The 17,615-nt window shown below is 34.8% G+C and overlaps 1 protein-coding gene across 2 annotated transcripts in view; it reads right to left on the reverse strand.

Annotated features, from left to right (window-relative positions):
• Positions 1-696: 696 nt before the first annotated feature.
• The window catches only part of LOC121372745 (protein TALPID3-like), a 115,000-nt gene continuing 98,081 nt past the window's right edge, over positions 697-17,615 (reverse strand). The window contains exons 23-29 of one of the 2 annotated variants that reach the window (XM_041499231.1): positions 16,863-17,193; positions 15,665-15,879; positions 11,391-11,476; positions 9,861-10,158; positions 5,605-5,757; positions 4,545-4,679; positions 697-3,349 (exon numbers count right to left, since the gene is read on the reverse strand). In XM_041499231.1, the coding sequence (XP_041355165.1) occupies positions 2,943-3,349; positions 4,545-4,679; positions 5,605-5,757; positions 9,861-10,158; positions 11,391-11,476; positions 15,665-15,879; positions 16,863-17,193 (1,625 nt within the window). In that variant the 3' untranslated portion in view covers positions 697-2,942. Of the gene's footprint in view, positions 3,350-4,544; positions 4,680-5,604; positions 5,758-5,792; positions 7,438-9,860; positions 10,159-11,390; positions 11,477-15,664; positions 15,880-16,862; positions 17,194-17,615 lie in introns of those variants that run through there. The other variant, XM_041499232.1, reaches the window with a different exon arrangement.

The following is a 17,615-nucleotide window of genomic DNA, read 5'->3' on the forward strand; positions in this document are numbered from 1 at the left end:
GTCTAAGGCCAAACAAACTAAATTTCTGGTCTCTGGTCCGCGCACACATCAGTTTTGACCCAACATTTTGTTTTTTCAATTTCCCGCAGTATGACCTAGATTTTTGCTGGGCTTGTGGAGCCAAAATATCATTGCGCATGAACTAGGATGTGCATTCTGATTTAAATTTAAATATACCCTTATATTGGTATCAAATATACCCCCATTTTTCTGTGCAATCCATGCTTTTAAAAAAAATCCAAAAAATCTGCATCACCGCATCAATTCTGAAACATTGGTCTGACCAGAGACTGACTTTTTTTTGGGACCTAACACTAGTGTCTCAATTATATCGCACCCAATAAGTGCCTATTAAACAATGTGCTGGGGTGTACTAAAGTAATGTTTCCTGCCACATATCATTACTTGCATTTTTTAACAAAAGTAAAGTTTGTTTTATTTAACGACGCCGCTAGAGCACATTGATTTTTTTATCTTATCATTGGCTATTGGACGTCAAACATATGGTCATTCTGACACTGTTTTTAGAGGAAACCCGCTGTCGCCACATAGGCTACTCTTTTTACGACAGGCAGCAAGGGATCTTTTATTTGCGCTTCCCACAGACAGGATAGCACAAACCATGGCCTTTGTTGAACCAGTTATGGATCACTGGTTTACAAGTGGTTTACACCTACCCATTGAGCCTTGCGGAGCACTCACTCAAGTTTTGGAGTCGGTATCTCGATTAAAAATCCCATGCCTCGACTGGGATCCGAACCCAGTACCTACCAGCCTGTAGACCGATGGCCTGCCACTACGCCACCGAGGCCGGTCACATTTTTTAACAAGTACATACATTACTGGTCTTAATACAAGTTTACATTTTAATATCTACTACATACAATTAAAAATAAGAAATATTTTGGACATACTAATTTCTTGGAGGTTAAAAGTAATTTTTTAAATCTAATACTTGGAAATGAAAAGTAAATAAATAAATAAATAAACATTAGTTTGGACGGATATGATAATACATAAGTGTAAAAAATACCATACCAGAAGTTGCAAAGATTAAACAAACATAAGTGTAAAAAATACCATACCAGAAGTTGCAAAGATTAAACAAACATTAAGGCCAATTTGTTGTCCACAACCACAAACCTGAAATTTTAACCGTAACAGATTGAAAATGTTGTTTATTATGTCCAATTTGGGAGAGTAGGGTAGTTAATCAGTACTGGAATTCTGGAGAATTTTTGGGAAAGGGGTTTTTAATTTTTAATTTTCTAAGTTTGTATTCTTTGTTTTTCTGGGTTTTTTTTCGTAATGTCATATTCCAAAATACTAGCAATTTCATTCCAATTAAAAGTGACAGACTAATATCATAACATTTATAGTCTTAATTCAATTAAATATTAACAAGCATTTTGAGAGTACTGCTAAAGCAATACATGTCCCCTACCGGGCCCAACAATTTTTTGTATCCCCTAAATTCAAGGGCCATAACTCTGAAAAGTAGGTAAATCGCCATGAAACTTCAACTTGATCTGTAAAGCTATATACAAATGATAAAACCGTATACAAAATTTCATCTTGATATCTCCAGGCATTGCAAAAATCCAGAAAATAAATTTTCACATCTTCTAAGTTCAAAGGCCGTAAGTCCATTAAAAATGGGTAAATCATCATGAAAGTCCTACTTGATCTGTAATACTACATGATGAAGCTATATACAAAAATTCAGCTCAATATCTCAAAGCCTTCTGAAAAAAGTATCTGGAAAACATGTGGGACCGACAGACAGAGAAGAACGGAGATGAAACCTATAGTCCCCTCTGGTTGAACTGGTAAGGGACTAACAATAGGAAGAACATAACTGTGATCATTTAGTAGGTCTGTACTGCTATGTTTTAAAACATCTTCCAAAACATTAGTCAATTAGTAATGAAGTCAAAAGGATATAAAATACTTTATGAAGATATCACACTAAATAAAGTAATGTGCTGCTTGCTGGCTTCTTTTGACAAGCCTGCCTTTGATTTGAATTATGGCTACAAATATTTTGATATTTAATTAAATAATGGCTACAAATATTTTGTTCTTTACTTGAATTATTGCTATATTAGTCATCTAAAACGTTCCCAAAATGGCATGAGGTGATTATTAGTTGCAGAGGAACATACACATGGACCAAGTTGGTGTTTATTTCAAGACATGCAAAATTGCTAAAAATATAAAAACTCTTTGCCTCATAAAGATCCCCTAGAACCATGAACCATGAAAGAATATAGGCAAGTAAATACAGTTTAAGTTTATGTCAAGAGAAGGTAATTTTTTTCATTCATAATTCAGTACTAGACATAATATTATGCCTTTGGTTTAAACAATATTTCTTTCTGTTAATATTAACAGATGGGATTGATCAACAGGCATAGCCTCTGTAAAGACCTTTCCCTTTTATGCCATGCCTTTGAAATAGGAACCTACTTTAACATGCATTCTGAGAGTACTGCTAAAGCAATACATGTCCCCTACCGGGCCCAATTTTTTAATTGTGTCTTCTAAATTCAAGGGCCATTAATCTGGGTAAATCGTCATGAAAGTCAAACTTCATCTGTAACAGATCTGTATAAAGCTATACATAAAATTTCAGCTCATTATCTGGTAGCACTGCAAAACACGTCAGGAAAACACATAAAAGTTCAAGGGCCATAAATCTGTCAAAAGTGGGTAATTGTCATGAAAGTCAAACTTTATCTGTAACAGTACATGATAAAACTATATACAAAGTTTCAGTGGAAAACTGTAAGTGGGACAGACAGGAGGACACACAGCGAGGACAATGGAGATGAAACCAATAGTCCCCTACGGTTGGACCCGTAGGGGACTAATAATGCAGCCTTCTACAACTTCTGTTGGTTATTTTTATGAAGTTCGTACATTTTGTTTTACAAAGAACGTTAAACTGGATCAGTTATGTCTATTTCTGACAGATCTTCACTCTCCTCATCCTGGCCTGTGGACGGAATGGTCACAGACATTTTCAGCGGACCGGACCCGACGAGCCTACGCAGTTCCATATCGCTGCCACTGAATCCCTCCTCACTCTCAAATGAGTACGTCAGCCCCAGTGATTGGCCAGACGCTCTCAGCCTCTGAGGACTCAAAGATCGGCCCATCTCACTGGGCGTCTGCACACCGCCTGACCGGGTTCTTGAACCTGATTGGTTAACTTCTTGAGTGCTTCTGCCAGACTGGCCGTCTGACTGGCTGAACGTCTGAGAGAGGTATCCAGACTGCATAAGAGCTTCTGTGTTTATTTGGTCGGGTGTGAGAGTGCGCGTTCCATGCTCATTGTTGCCATTTTCTGAAATTATAAAATAATATAAAACATCAGCTTAATCTATAGCACACAAAGTGGCAGTTTAAAAATGTGCTAAGCATTTGTTCTCTCTTCCTGGCAGAAATCCATTAACATTTACAAATATAATCTGCAATGTATTATCATTGAATAGAAGAGATGAGCACAGGACAACACGAACCACAGGCTTTAATATACTGGTTGTAGAACATGAATATTACTTAATTCTAAAATACAGTTATTCTTGTTAAACCAGGATACAGATTTTTAAAGCTATCTTAGCACTACAATATCATAAAACTATCGTAGACTATGACATCATTATGACACACGTCACAGTCTATGACAGTTTTACAATATGGTAGTGCTAAAATTGCTTTGAAAATATGGGCCTAACATTTAAATTATAACAGTTTGTTAATCACTGAGGTGGCCTAAGAAAGCAGTTAAACCTATATTATCATAGTTGCCAAGTTCTGCTATTTTCATATTTATTTGTAAAAAAATATTTTTAAATAAATCTATCCCATACATCCACTTTGCCTAAATAACTAAAGAATATCAAGTTTGTAATGTGCTGCAGATGACATAACCAGTCACTTTCCAAAGAAATCTTGGGTAAAAATGTAAAGTAAAGAGAAAAACCTACAACACATATCCATCAAAATGTCACACAATTCTTCATGGTAGGAAAATTATGGGTACTAAACGATAACTAACATTTAACCACTCATAAAGATTTTCTAGTACCAGGTAAAATATTTTTTCCTAGCAACTGAATCTGGTTTATTTTTATGTGCAGATAGTTTAATGTAAAATATTTACATTTAAAATATAAACCAATAACTATTTTTGTTAGGAAGTCATCGTTATGAAACTTTAATGGAGCCCCTGTTTGTATTTGTATTTCTTATAACATGGTCTAAATCATAAATAATCAACAAGAAATATGCAATTTACTGTGAAATCCTTTTATTTTCTTGAACTTAAATTTTTGTGCTTTTTGGATACTTAAATTTATCGATAAAAAAAATATATTCTCATAAATCTGTATTATCTGCATACAGTATTATATTTTCATTACGTTCTTAAATTCATTGACGGCAGGAGTCCATATGAAAATTACACTACGATGAAGAGAAATGATTTCACAGTAGTTATGGCAACAAAGATGAAAACATAAAATAAATCCCCAGCAAACCTTGATCCACGGAATTTCTGAACTCCTCCGAGCTGCTTCGAACTTTAATGATGCGACTCCCTGAACGGGTTTCAGCGGGTTCCATCGACTCCTGTGATCGCGAGCCTTGAGGAGGCTTGCGGGAAGAGACCACACCTGAAGAGGAAAGATTACAAGTGAGATCGGCTATGTCCTTTAATGATAATATTTGAAGTGAACAATAGTGAGGCACACTTGAGGCATGAATTATTGCCGATTTTAAAACAGTGCTGTCAACATGCTATGTTACAATTAATGTGTTATTATTGCTGATTTTAAAACAGTGCTGTCAACCTGCTATGTCACAATTAATGTGTTATTATTGCTGATTTAAAACAGTGCTGTCAACCTGCTATGTTACAATTAATGTGTTATTATGCTGATTTTACAATACTGTACAACTCAACAAAATCATTATGCTACAATTAATTCTGTTCTGTTTTAAGTTAATTTATTTAAGTAAACTGTCCTAACTTTCTACTGCTAAAAAGTAATAGGACTTGGCCCAAATGGCCTTGTATTTATTACTTTTTAGGAATGGACAGTTATTCAAACATTTCCATTAACAAAATGTTTAGACCCTTACTGATAACTGTAGTCGGTACAAATTAGATCAACATGTTATTTATGATGATGTAACAACATTAATTGCAATGTCACTGTTCTTGTTAAGTGTGCTGTCCACTATTTCAAAATCAGACAATTTAGATAAAGAAAAATTACAGCTTTTTAAAACTGATATCTGTGTATTATGAATTTACAGAGGTTCATGTGTTTGTTTAAAAATTATAGACAATTAATTTTTATTTAATTAAAATATCTAACAATAACAATAGAAATGTCTTATTTGTTACTGATGTAAGTTTTCACTATTAGAGAAGAAAATAATCTTGGACAAAAAAATCCTGAAAACTTTGCAGGGCCTTAAAAAGTAGATGGTTATAGTAAACTTTTCATCAAAGAATGACATGAATACTTTTCAGGTGAACATATAAATGTAGAATTCTGAAAGTTTGCATAAAAACTATTTTGAATCGTGTACCCTGGTTTCTAGTGAGACCCCCTTGTGATCTTGATGGAACAGGGCGGCCCGACATCGGAGTTGGTTTCAAATCTGTTGTCTTGAGGATTCCTTTACTGTACTTCAGATCATCTAGCTTCATGGTGGAATCCTTCACCGGACTGACCTCATTTTCTGTACATAACAAGTGTTAAAAACAAGAGTTTGGAACAATGTCAAATCTCTTTAAGACTACCCTGTAAACCCAGCTTCATGGTGGAATCCTTCACCGGACTGACTTCATTTTCTGTACATAACAAGTGTTAAAAACAAGAGTTTGGAACAATGTCAAATCTCTTTAAGACTACCCTGTAAACCCAGCTTCATGGTGGAATCCTTCACTGGACTGACCTCATTTTCTGTACATAACAAGTGTTAAAAACAAGAGTTTGGAACAATGTCAAATCTCTTTAAGACTACCCTGTAAACCCAGCTTCATGGTGGAATCCTTCACCGGACTGACCTCATTTTCTGTACATAACAAGTGTTAAAAACAAGAGTTTGGAACAATGTCAAATCTCTTTAAGACTACCCTGTAAACCCAGCTTCATGGTGGAATCCTTCACCGGACTGACCTCATTTTCTGTACATAACAAGTGTTAAAAACAAGAGTTTGGAACAATGTCAAATCTCTTTAAGACTACCCTGTAAACCCAGCTTCATGGTGGAATCCTTCACCGGACTGACCTCATTTTCTGTACATAACAAGTGTTAAAAACAAGAGTTTGGAACAATGTCAAATCTCTTTAAGACTACCCTGTAAACCCAGCTTCATGGTGGAATCCTTCACCGGACTGACCTCATTTTCTGTACATAACAAGTGTTAAAAACAAGAGTTTGGAACAATGTCAAATCTCTTTAAGACTACCCTGTAAACCCAGCTTCATGGTGGAATCCTTCACCGGACTGACCTCATTTTCTGTACATAACAAGTGTTAAAAACAAGAGTTTGGAACAATGTCAAATCTCTTTAAGACTACCCTGTAAACCCAGCTTCATGGTGGAATCCTTCACCGGACTGACCTCATTTTCTGTACATAACAAGTGTTAAAAACAAGAGTTTGGAACAATGTCAAATCTCTTTAAGACTACCCTGTAAACCCAGCTTCATGGTGGAATCCTTCACTGGACTGACTTCATTTTCTGTACATAACAAGTGTTAAAAACAAGAGTTTGGAACAATGTCAAATCTCTTTAAGACTACCCTGTAAACCCAGCTTCATGGTGGAATCCTTCACCGGACTGACCTCATTTTCTGTACATAACAAGTGTTAAAAACAAGAGTTTGGAACAATGTCAAATCTCTTTAAGACTACCCTGTAAACCCAGCTTCATGGTGGAATCCTTCACCGGACTGACCTCATTTTCTGTACATAACAAGTGTTAAAAACAAGAGTTTGGAACAATGTCAAATCTCTTTAAGACTACCCTGTAAACCCAGCTTCATGGTGGAATCCTTCACCGGACTGACCTCATTTTCTGTACATAACAAGTGTTAAAAACAAGAGTTTGGAACAATGTCAAATCTCTTTAAGACTACCCTGTAAACCCAGCTTCATGGTGGAATCCTTCACCGGACTGACCTCATTTTCTGTACATAACAAGTGTTAAAAACAAGAGTTTGGAACAATGTCAAATCTCTTTAAGACTACCCTGTAAACCCAGCTTCATGGTGGAATCCTTCACCGGACTGACCTCATTTTCTGTACATAACAAGTGTTAAAAACAAGAGTTTGGAACAATGTCAAATCTCTTTAAGACTACCCTGTAAACCCAGCTTCATGGTGGAATCCTTCACCGGACTGACCTCATTTTCTGTACATAACAAGTGTTAAAAACAAGAGTTTGGAACAATGTCAAATCTCTTTAAGACTACCCTGTAAACCCAGCTTCATGGTGGAATCCTTCACTGGACTGACCTCATTTTCTGTAAACAACCAGTCTTTCGTTAAAACCGGTTTGATCTTGACAACGTATTATCGACAATCGTACCTTCCTATTTCATAATTAATATTTTATAAAGTGTTAGTAGAACTTTCAAAGTTTAGTTTGTATACTAGTAACACATTAATCATGTATATATTTTTTAAATAAAATATACTAAAGTAGACAATGAACGTTTTCACTTCTTAATTTTACGTGTTAAAATCAACAAATTCAAATAAATATTCTTTCGTTTGGAAAAAGTTGGGGGGGGGGGTGTTTAACGAATCAAAGTTAGAGCATATTGATTTAATAATCATCTGATGCCATACAACCGTAAATAAAATGTGTTGAGTGCGTCGTTAAATAAAACATATCCTATCCTTCCTTCCATCTGCTGTTGGATGTCTAAAATTTGGTAATTTTGACATATAATCTTAGAGAGGAATCGGGTGCATGTGCAGGGGGAGGGTACTGGAGGTCGAAACCCTTACTTGCCCAAGCTTAAATAAAATTGAAATGTATTTTCTGGGGGAGCATGGCCCCATACAAACTTCGCTCAACACAGTCTATAACCCCAACCCCGCTGAAATCCCTGCACATGCGCCTTGGAAACCCGCTACATTTTTTTTAGCAAGGGATTGTTTATATGTACCATCCCCCAGACAGGATATCACATACCATGGTCTTTTTGTATACCCGCCAATTGGGATCGATCCTAGACTGATCGCGCATTTCCAAAAAAAAAACCTTTTTAGGTCTAAGTAATGAATAAAATAGTCTTGAAAAATGTTACGTAAATCGAACAGAGTACCCTCTTCCTCTACCCCTAGAGCGTTACGTAATTAGTAACACCCCCTTACATGTAATGCGTATGCCAACAGCTGGCCACTGTCAAAATTTCAAGGCAAATCCCCCACCCACCAACCCCTGGAAAGGCGTTGTACCATACCTCTATGGATATAAATATGTTTTGGAGATATGAGACGACCCCTCAATCAAGACAGTTAAATTTGTTAAAAAATTGCGAAATCTCATATGACCTCTTGTTGGGGAATTCCACACTTGTGATAAGCCAATGAAAACCGAGATCGGTAGGAGCCCGTCAAAAGTGTCCCACTTTTGAAATACTGGCTTTGTTTCTGACCTGGATAAGCCAGCATAGTGAAACCAATGTGGAGTGTGGCATCATATATGCACTAAACGTAATTGGATTTTCTGTTCTATATGCTTAAATAGTAAAAATATTCCGGATACTGGCACTTTAAATCTCTTTAAGATTACCCTATAAACCCAGGTTCATGGTGGAATCCTTCACTAGACTGATGTCTTCTGTAAACAACATGCATTAAAGACAAGACTGATCAACTGTTAAAAAGTAATGTTGGGAATTAAAAGTATCTAGAATCTGTGACAGACTAAGTCTAGGGCCTAGTTGTTCAGAGCATAGCTAAATTAACCTAAAATAGCTAAAATTTTACTTTTAATTATTTTTGCACAAATACAAATAAACTTTAGATTGGTTGTCCTAAATCAAACTTCAACAAACGTTTTTAATTATAATTATTGGTTTTGAAAATTTCTGTAAACCACTGGTAAAGCTAACGTTTGAACAACTGCCTCCAGGATTTTAAACGTTTTCTCATCATGTGGCCTAGCCCACTCTCCTTCAGGGATTTAATACAGTGTTACACATGAAAATACCCTGTAGTTAAAGTCTTGAGAGTTTGATAAAGTTTTGTGTCTTGACTTTAAACTTTTATAAGCATGGACACAAGTGTATGTTAGAGACCCAAGAGTCCTGGTATAAGCTGCTTTCTACCACTCCTAATTGTTTATTATCATTATTACCACATTTGACATATTAAATATAAAATAATGAAACATACACATTAAATATAAAATATTTGTAAATCATTAATATTTGTTTTAATGAAATAAGAATACGAAATGTACTACATGCATTTGCAAAAAATAAATTTTCAGAAAAACATATTTATATTTTTCAACTACAGGTATTAGAACTCAGTCTTCTCCATGATCACAATCAAGGTGAGCTCAAGATCACTTTCCTGAAATGGTGCTAGATGAGCAATAACATGTCAAATATTATGTATTACATTTTTTATTGCATGGCAAGCAATTTGTCACTGTCCTAAAACTTTTCAGGTGAGTGTATAGGGGAGCAGGAGTGATCATGCAATGAAATGCAATGTTCTATGAATGGAAAACAGCGGATCTGAGGAAAATTCCCACCCCTGAGTTCTAAATGAACATGTTTTTAATCCACCCTTTCTTGAACATGTCTCACTAACCTTCTTCAATGGAGCCCATAGACCTGGTCATGAATTCTTGTCTCGACGTCACATGGTTGTTTCTCTGAGCTACCGGCTGGTCGAGACTTATCTCTCCAAGACTCCTCCCTGTTGTCCCGAGTCCCCCGTTCACCTGGTGACCTGCCAGGTCAAACTGACCAACACTCTGTCCACTAAAGGCCGGCAAGTGCAATATCTGTTGTTGGTGTCGGGTTACCAGAGACAACATGGGATCCTTCTCCGGAGACATGTATGGGTTGTAAATGAATTCTCCGTCACTTCTTATGTCGGTCTCATCCTGAGAAAGAGACAGATTGAAGAAAAATGTATTTCTTTTAGAACATATACTGCTCATAACTGCATTTAATGCAGTTTTCTCTCTATATAGCTGTATATTTTATTTAATTTTTACTTGATTTTTATAATTATATCTAATTAGGGTTCAAGCATGCTTTCGAGGGCACACATCTCAGCTATCTGCGCTGTCTGTCCAGGGTGCTGGCTTAATGGGTAGTTGTTAGTTGAGGGTAGTTGGTGTAGTGGCCTGACACATCCAAACTGAGCTCGTAAAACTCACTTTGGGTGGGACCTGGTATTGGGCTGTGAACCCAATACTTACCAGGCTTAAGGGGACAATTTCATAAATTATTAGCCATATATGTTGGAAAGATGCATATCTGGTGCACCAATACATACCAAAAATTTAACAAATAAGAAACATGTAATTTTAGAATTGATAAAAGAAAAACACTATCATTCTTGCTAACTAGGGCAATCATCTGGCTGTCTCTGTTCACCTGCTGACTGAGATGTTAAAACTCACTCTGGGTAGGACCTGGCCTGGTGCTTATAAAACATTTACAGTCTAGACTCGAGATTCTAATAGAGTCTGAGACAGTAATGTCATGACAATTCCATACAAATTGTATGCGTGTGATATCATTAGAGATTGAGTTTGGACTCTAAAAGTTTTATAAGCATGGGCCCAGGTACTGGGATATGAACCCAATATTTACAAGCCTTAAGCATGGAACATTTTATTCTATATCATGTGGAACTTCCAGAGATTACTACACAAACCTAAAACATTACATATCAGCTGAGCAGTCAATTTTCAAATGATTACCTGTAGCAAATGTCACTGATTTTAAAAACAAAATGTTTCTTGTTAGACCAATGGCTTAACCACCAAACCACCATGATCAGGTCAGGTCATAGGTTTTAACGTGTTCATTCAGAACAAGCTCTTATAGCACACACCTGGGGTGCAGGTGTCGACTTTTGCTGGTTCCTCCATCCAGGACAGAAAAGAAAGAACCACCATGATGGGTACCTTCAGTTATCAATGTTACTCATTGCTTATATTTATGGTCCCACCAGTTCAAACTTGGCTCCAACAAACCATCTTTTCCTAAACATTTCTTTTTACATAGTGAATAAAATTACACCAAGTTTTATTTCTATCCCAAATCAGTGTCCCCCCCCCCCCCCCCACCCAAAAAGACTTCAGTGATAAAAGTAGATATTTACCAGTTCTAAGTCTTCAGTGTCTCTCAGTGTGCTGACGGTGCTGATGTTAATAGCCCTCACAGACTGAACCATCTGCTGACGTGTAACTTAAAAACAAAAATCAATAATAATAAGTTAATAATGATAATAATAATAATAATAATAATAACACATGCAATAATAAAATTTTTAAAGTGCATTATATCACAAATAGTGTATCTCTCATTGCAAGTCAAAAAACGCCAAAAATTATCTTTCACTGTAATATATATAAATATATTTAAAAAAACAGATTCCAGTTAAAGGAATTCATGCTGTGATGTCTTTTTTTTGTCTTTTTTTTTATGTCTTTATTTATCTGGCCTTGTGTTCTGTATTGATTTTTACAACATAAATTTGTACAATAAAATTCCATATTGTAAATAACATTGTATAATAACTTTATAATATTTCATTCATCATGAGTACATCTAATATATTTACTTTCATCATGAGTACATCTAATATATTTACCTTCATCACGAGTACATCTATTATATTTACCTTCATCACGAGTACATCTATTATATTAACCTTCAATATGAGAACATCTACTATATTTATCTTCATCATGAGTACATCTAATATATTTACCTTCATCATGAGTACATCTATTATATTTACCTTCATTACAAGTACATCTATTATATTTACCTTCATCACGAGTACATCTAATATATTTACTTTCATCATGAGTACATCTAATATATTTACCTTCATCAGGAAAACATCTATTATATTTATCTTCGTTACAAGTACATCTATTATATTTACCTTCATCACGAGTACATCTATTATATTAACCTTCAATATGAGAACATCTACTATATTTATCTTCATCATGAGTACATCTAATATATTTACCTTCATCATGAGTACATCTATTATATTTACCTTCATTACAAGTACATCTATTATATTTACCTTCATCACGAGTACATCTAATATATTTACTTTCATCATGAGTACATCTAATATATTTACCTTCATCACGAAAACATCTATTATATTTACCTTCATTACAAGTACATCTATTATATTTACCTTCATCACGAGTACATCTATTATATTAACCCTCAATATGAGAACATCTACTATATTTATCTTCATCATGAGTACATCTATTATATTTACCTTCATTACAAGTACATCTATTATATTTACCTTCATCACGAGTACATCTATTATATTAACCCTCAATATGAGAACATCTACTATATTTATCTTCATCATGAGTACATCTATTATATTTACCTTCATTACAAGTACATCTATTATATTTACCTTCATCACGAGTACATCTATTATATTTACCTTCATTACAAGTACATCTATTATATTTACCTTCATCACGAGTGCATCCATTATATTTACCTTCATCATAAGTACATCTAATATATTTATCTTCATCATGAGTACTTCTATTATATTTAACTTCATCACGAGTACATCTATAACAGGGCTCACCCTGGATCAAAAATACCTGTAGCCAAAATATTAGCCAAATGGAGTTTTTATTAGCCATATTGAATTTTTTTTAGCCAAATTTGTTTTACGCAGTACTGTATAGAGTATTTATATATGAATATGAAAATATATTTTTTTCAGCTAATTGTGTACAAACTGGAATAAATAGGAATAACAAAACCTCAATGAGGGTAGGGGCAGTTAATATATTATTTCGATTTTTCAGCGGGAGTGGGGTTGGGATGGGGTTATGCAATATCTTCAGTTTGAAGCCAGTACCCCGTACACCCACCCCCACTTCTAAGGCCTATGGCATTAAATTAACAAACATACAGAAATATGGGGGTGGGTTGGATGTTTATGGATGTTGTTGTTTTTTTCTTCCTTTTTTTCCAAATAAAAATTCGAGAGCTTTTTTTTATATATAGAGCTCATTATTTCTTTAAATAGCAATATTTATGTTAGTTTGAATTGCTTTTTTTTCTCTCTTTTTTTTTTAAGTGACCCATCAATTCCCCACCACAAATAATTTCATAATTTGTGCCATGTTGATGCGGTTGATTTCAGCGTTGTGTTAAAGGCTTGTTGTGATTTCTGCTTACAAAATACCTCGGCTAAGAATGCCGACTTCATAGTATACTCCATTTATTAAAAAAAAAAAAAACTTTAATAAAATACAAATTTACGGTCTTTTTAAAATCTGTCTAACTCATTAAATGTCACCTAACAGTCTTACAATTTATATCTAAAATTATCTAACAAATATGATTATTGTAAACTAATTTTATTCAGAGTACATTTAACTGCAATTTGTATAATTTAAATGCTGCATGTTCATTTCCGGCGATCGCGATCTGCATGTGTGCTCTCGACCATGGGTACGAAATTAACAAAGACAAAGGAATAAACAAAAACTGCAGTTAGGTATTCATTGATGCAAATAACTATTGTTTTTCTACAAATTTACATCAAGATTTACTTTTGCGTAATCGTACTGTTTAATGTCCGGAACGATGTCTCTTGACACTCGGGTGTCAGCTGACTGAGGCGTGACGTATATTCCACCGAGAGCTGTTCAGTTCAGCCAACGAACGTTCTTCCTAACGTTTGCGAACTATTTGATTGGTGTTCGTCGTGTCCATTTGGTTTAACATGAAGCGCACAAACCAGTCTAGCGAATGTTTTGTTTTCGCTCGGTCTGGCTAAACTCGGACCTTGAGATGGCCTACATGTCTTTCGGCCCTGAACTGGCATGTGTATTCAAATTGACATGCATTGTCGGTCTGTTTTTATTAGCCTACTTTGGTTCAAAGATTTTACAACGTAAAAATAAAAAGTTACAGATTTTCCAGACACTGCTGTCATACATGTTGAATGCATGCCGTTAAAATTAATAACCGTGATTATTAAAATAAGCAAACATTATAAGGCCTGCGCTGTATTCTGCATGACACCGTTTCTCGTTACCAGTCACGAGATCGCTATTACGCTAATTGAATATTTGGTAGTATTATTATGTTTGAGGTGTCGGATAGATTATGTAACCGTTTGTTCACATCAGAAGACAGAAAATGGCTTAGCCAAAATTTTAGCCACTTGCAAATTTTATTAGCCATTTTTTGTAAAAATTAGCCAATGGCGAACCCTGCTATAATATTTACCTTCATCATAGAGTACATCTATTATATTTACTTTCATCATAGAGTACATCTATCATATTTACCTTCATCATAGAGTACATCTATGATATTTACCTTCATCATAGAGTACATCTATCATATTTACTTTCATCAAAGAGTACATCTATCATATTTACCTTCATCATAGAGTACATCTATCATATTTACCTTCATCATAGAGTACATCTATCATATTTACCTTCATCATAGAGTACATCTATCATATTTACCTTCATCATGAGTACATCTATTATATTTACTTTCATCATGAGTACATCTAATATATTCACCTTCATCATGAAAACATCTATTATATTTAACGTCATTACGAGTACATCTTTTATATTTACCTTCTATATGAGTACATTTATTACATTTACCTTCATCATGAGTACATCTATTATATTTACCTACATCATGAGTACATCTATTATATATACCTACATCATGAGTACATCTATTATATTTACCTACATCATGAGTACATCTATTATTATTTACCTTCAATATGAGATCATCTACTATATTTATCTTCATCATGAGTACATCTATTATATTTACCTTCATCAGGAGTACATCTATTATTCTATTTACCTTCATCATGAATACATTTATTATTCTATTTGCCTTCGTGAGTACATCTATTATTCTATTTGCCTTCATGAGTATATCTATTATTCTATTTACCTTCGTCATGAGTATATCTATTATTCTATTTACCTTCGTCAAAAGTATATCTATTATTCTATTTGCCTTTATGAGTACATCTATTATTCTATTTGCCTTCATGAGTACATCTATTATTCTATTTGCCTTCATGAGTATATCTATTATTCTACTTAACTTCGTCGAAAGTACATCTATTATTCTATTTGCCTTCATAAGTATATCTATTATTCTATTTACCTTCATCATGAGTATATCTATTATTCTATTTACCTTCATCATGAGTATATCTATTATTCTATTTACCTTCATCATGAGTATATCTATTATTGTATTTACCTTCATCGAAAGTACATCTATTATTCTATTTGCCTTCATGATTAGGACATGTACATCTATTATTCTATTTATATTTGTTGAAAGTATATCTATTATTGTATTTACCTTCATCCAGTGGGAAAACAGCCACTTGGCCTTCGCTGCGATCCAGCAGCCACTGGCCTTCAGAGATGCTCTCGTTGATGGTGTCTGTGATGCTGGTTTCCTCTTCCGAGGCTGACGAGCGTGTGTCAGCTCTCTCGGGAGGTGTCGGGGTTTGAACTTTACGATGCTCTAGAGTTGATGGCTCTTCAATCTTTCTCACATCCACACTCGACACACTGGACGTAAATCACAGTATATTAGTAAATACAGAATAACTGAACTGTAAATTAAACAGGAGTTTTAAAGGCACACAAAAATTGCATGTAGAAATTACACAGACATCTTTAAAGTACAGAAGCAAAGCAGTCTTATGTACCATTATTTTTATTTTTTTAAATTTTAATATAAGTCACCATTAGCAAAAGGTTTTGTACTATGTTGAACATAAGTAAAATTGTTTTTGTGTCTACTTGTTTTAAAGATGACATATTTGTAATATAATTCAAACTGAGCAATCCATGTTAAAAAGAAACTTTTTATATTCCTTTGGGAGTCTGCTTAACATGCTTGACTGCACAAAATTTCAATATTTACATGACCACAAGCATCTGTTGCCAATGAGAGACAAGGACTGGGATGTGATCAGGCAGCAAATGAAGTACATTTGATAAGCATCCAGTTCATATCATTTTACCTCGGGTGAAATACTTTTCATTTGTCATGAGCAACAAATAAAATGTATTTCATGAGGGACATAAACCTAACATAAAAACATTTAGTTGGTTTAATATTGTATTTAGTACTCAAGAAGAATGGTGCTTGTAAACAAGGTACATTGATAAAATTATTTTAAGGAATTCATGTTCAATTTTACATCCAGTAATGTCAAAAGTTATTAAGAGGTGTTATGTTTCATCAAGGTATCCAAAAACTACTTATTAAAATATCCATACCAAAAAAGATGATATGTCCCATAAATATATAAAAAATATTTATAAAAATACCTCCAAAAATGACATGTCCCATGAATATACAGTGAACTTGTCTAAACCGGACACCCTCGGGACCATGTAAAAGATCCGGTTTTAAGAGGTATCCGGTTTAGAGATGTACTCTTCTGCACAGATATTTAAAAAGGGAATTCCGTTTTACAGAGGGTCCGGTTTTGAGAGGTTTCACTGTATAACAACATTTAATATTTATAAAAATATCCACATACATAGGCGCCGGTTTGTCAGCCTCTGATCGTCCGGTGTCATACTCAGGGTTCTCTTCAGGGGGTGGGGACTGAGGGTTACCCCAGGGCTGCGGACCTTGCGTTGTTTCCATTATTTCTTCTTCTTGTGGAGGTTGTGGTTTGACTGTTGGCCTTGTTGGAACAACATGTTCGGGCTGAATAACCTGCCTAGGACTTGAAGGTGGGGATGGTGAGGGAGGAGGAACATACTGCTCGGGGGGAGGTTCAGCAACTGACGGCTGTGGGGTCAAGTCGGGGGTGACCACGTCATGTCGTGGTTCAAGCTGCTCTGCAGTTTCCTCATCGGGTTTCCCTATGAGAACAAAAAAATATTATCACAATAACATTGAAGCAATTTTCCAATTTATTTATTTATTTTTGTAAATTATAGGCTATCCAATTATTTTTTTTTCAGTCAATATAGAATTTTATTGTCATCAGTACAATTACATTTTCTCAATTAAAAAAAGAGTATATGTGCATTAATAAAACAAAAACAAGTTTAACGACACCACTGGAGCACATCAATTAATTAACCATCAGCTATTGGATGTCAAATATTTGGTAATTCTGACTTGTAGTCATCAGAGGACACCCGCTACATGTTTTCTAATGCAGCAAGGGATCTCTTATATGCACTTTTCCACAGACAGGAAAACACATACCATGGCCTTTGTCCAGTTGTGGTGCACTGATTGGAACGAGAAAAAACCCAATCAGTTGAATGGATCCACA

This window comes from Gigantopelta aegis, chromosome 4 (assembly GCF_016097555.1).
Source record: "Gigantopelta aegis isolate Gae_Host chromosome 4, Gae_host_genome, whole genome shotgun sequence".
Classification (NCBI taxonomy): Eukaryota; Metazoa; Mollusca; class Gastropoda; order Neomphalida; family Peltospiridae; genus Gigantopelta; species Gigantopelta aegis.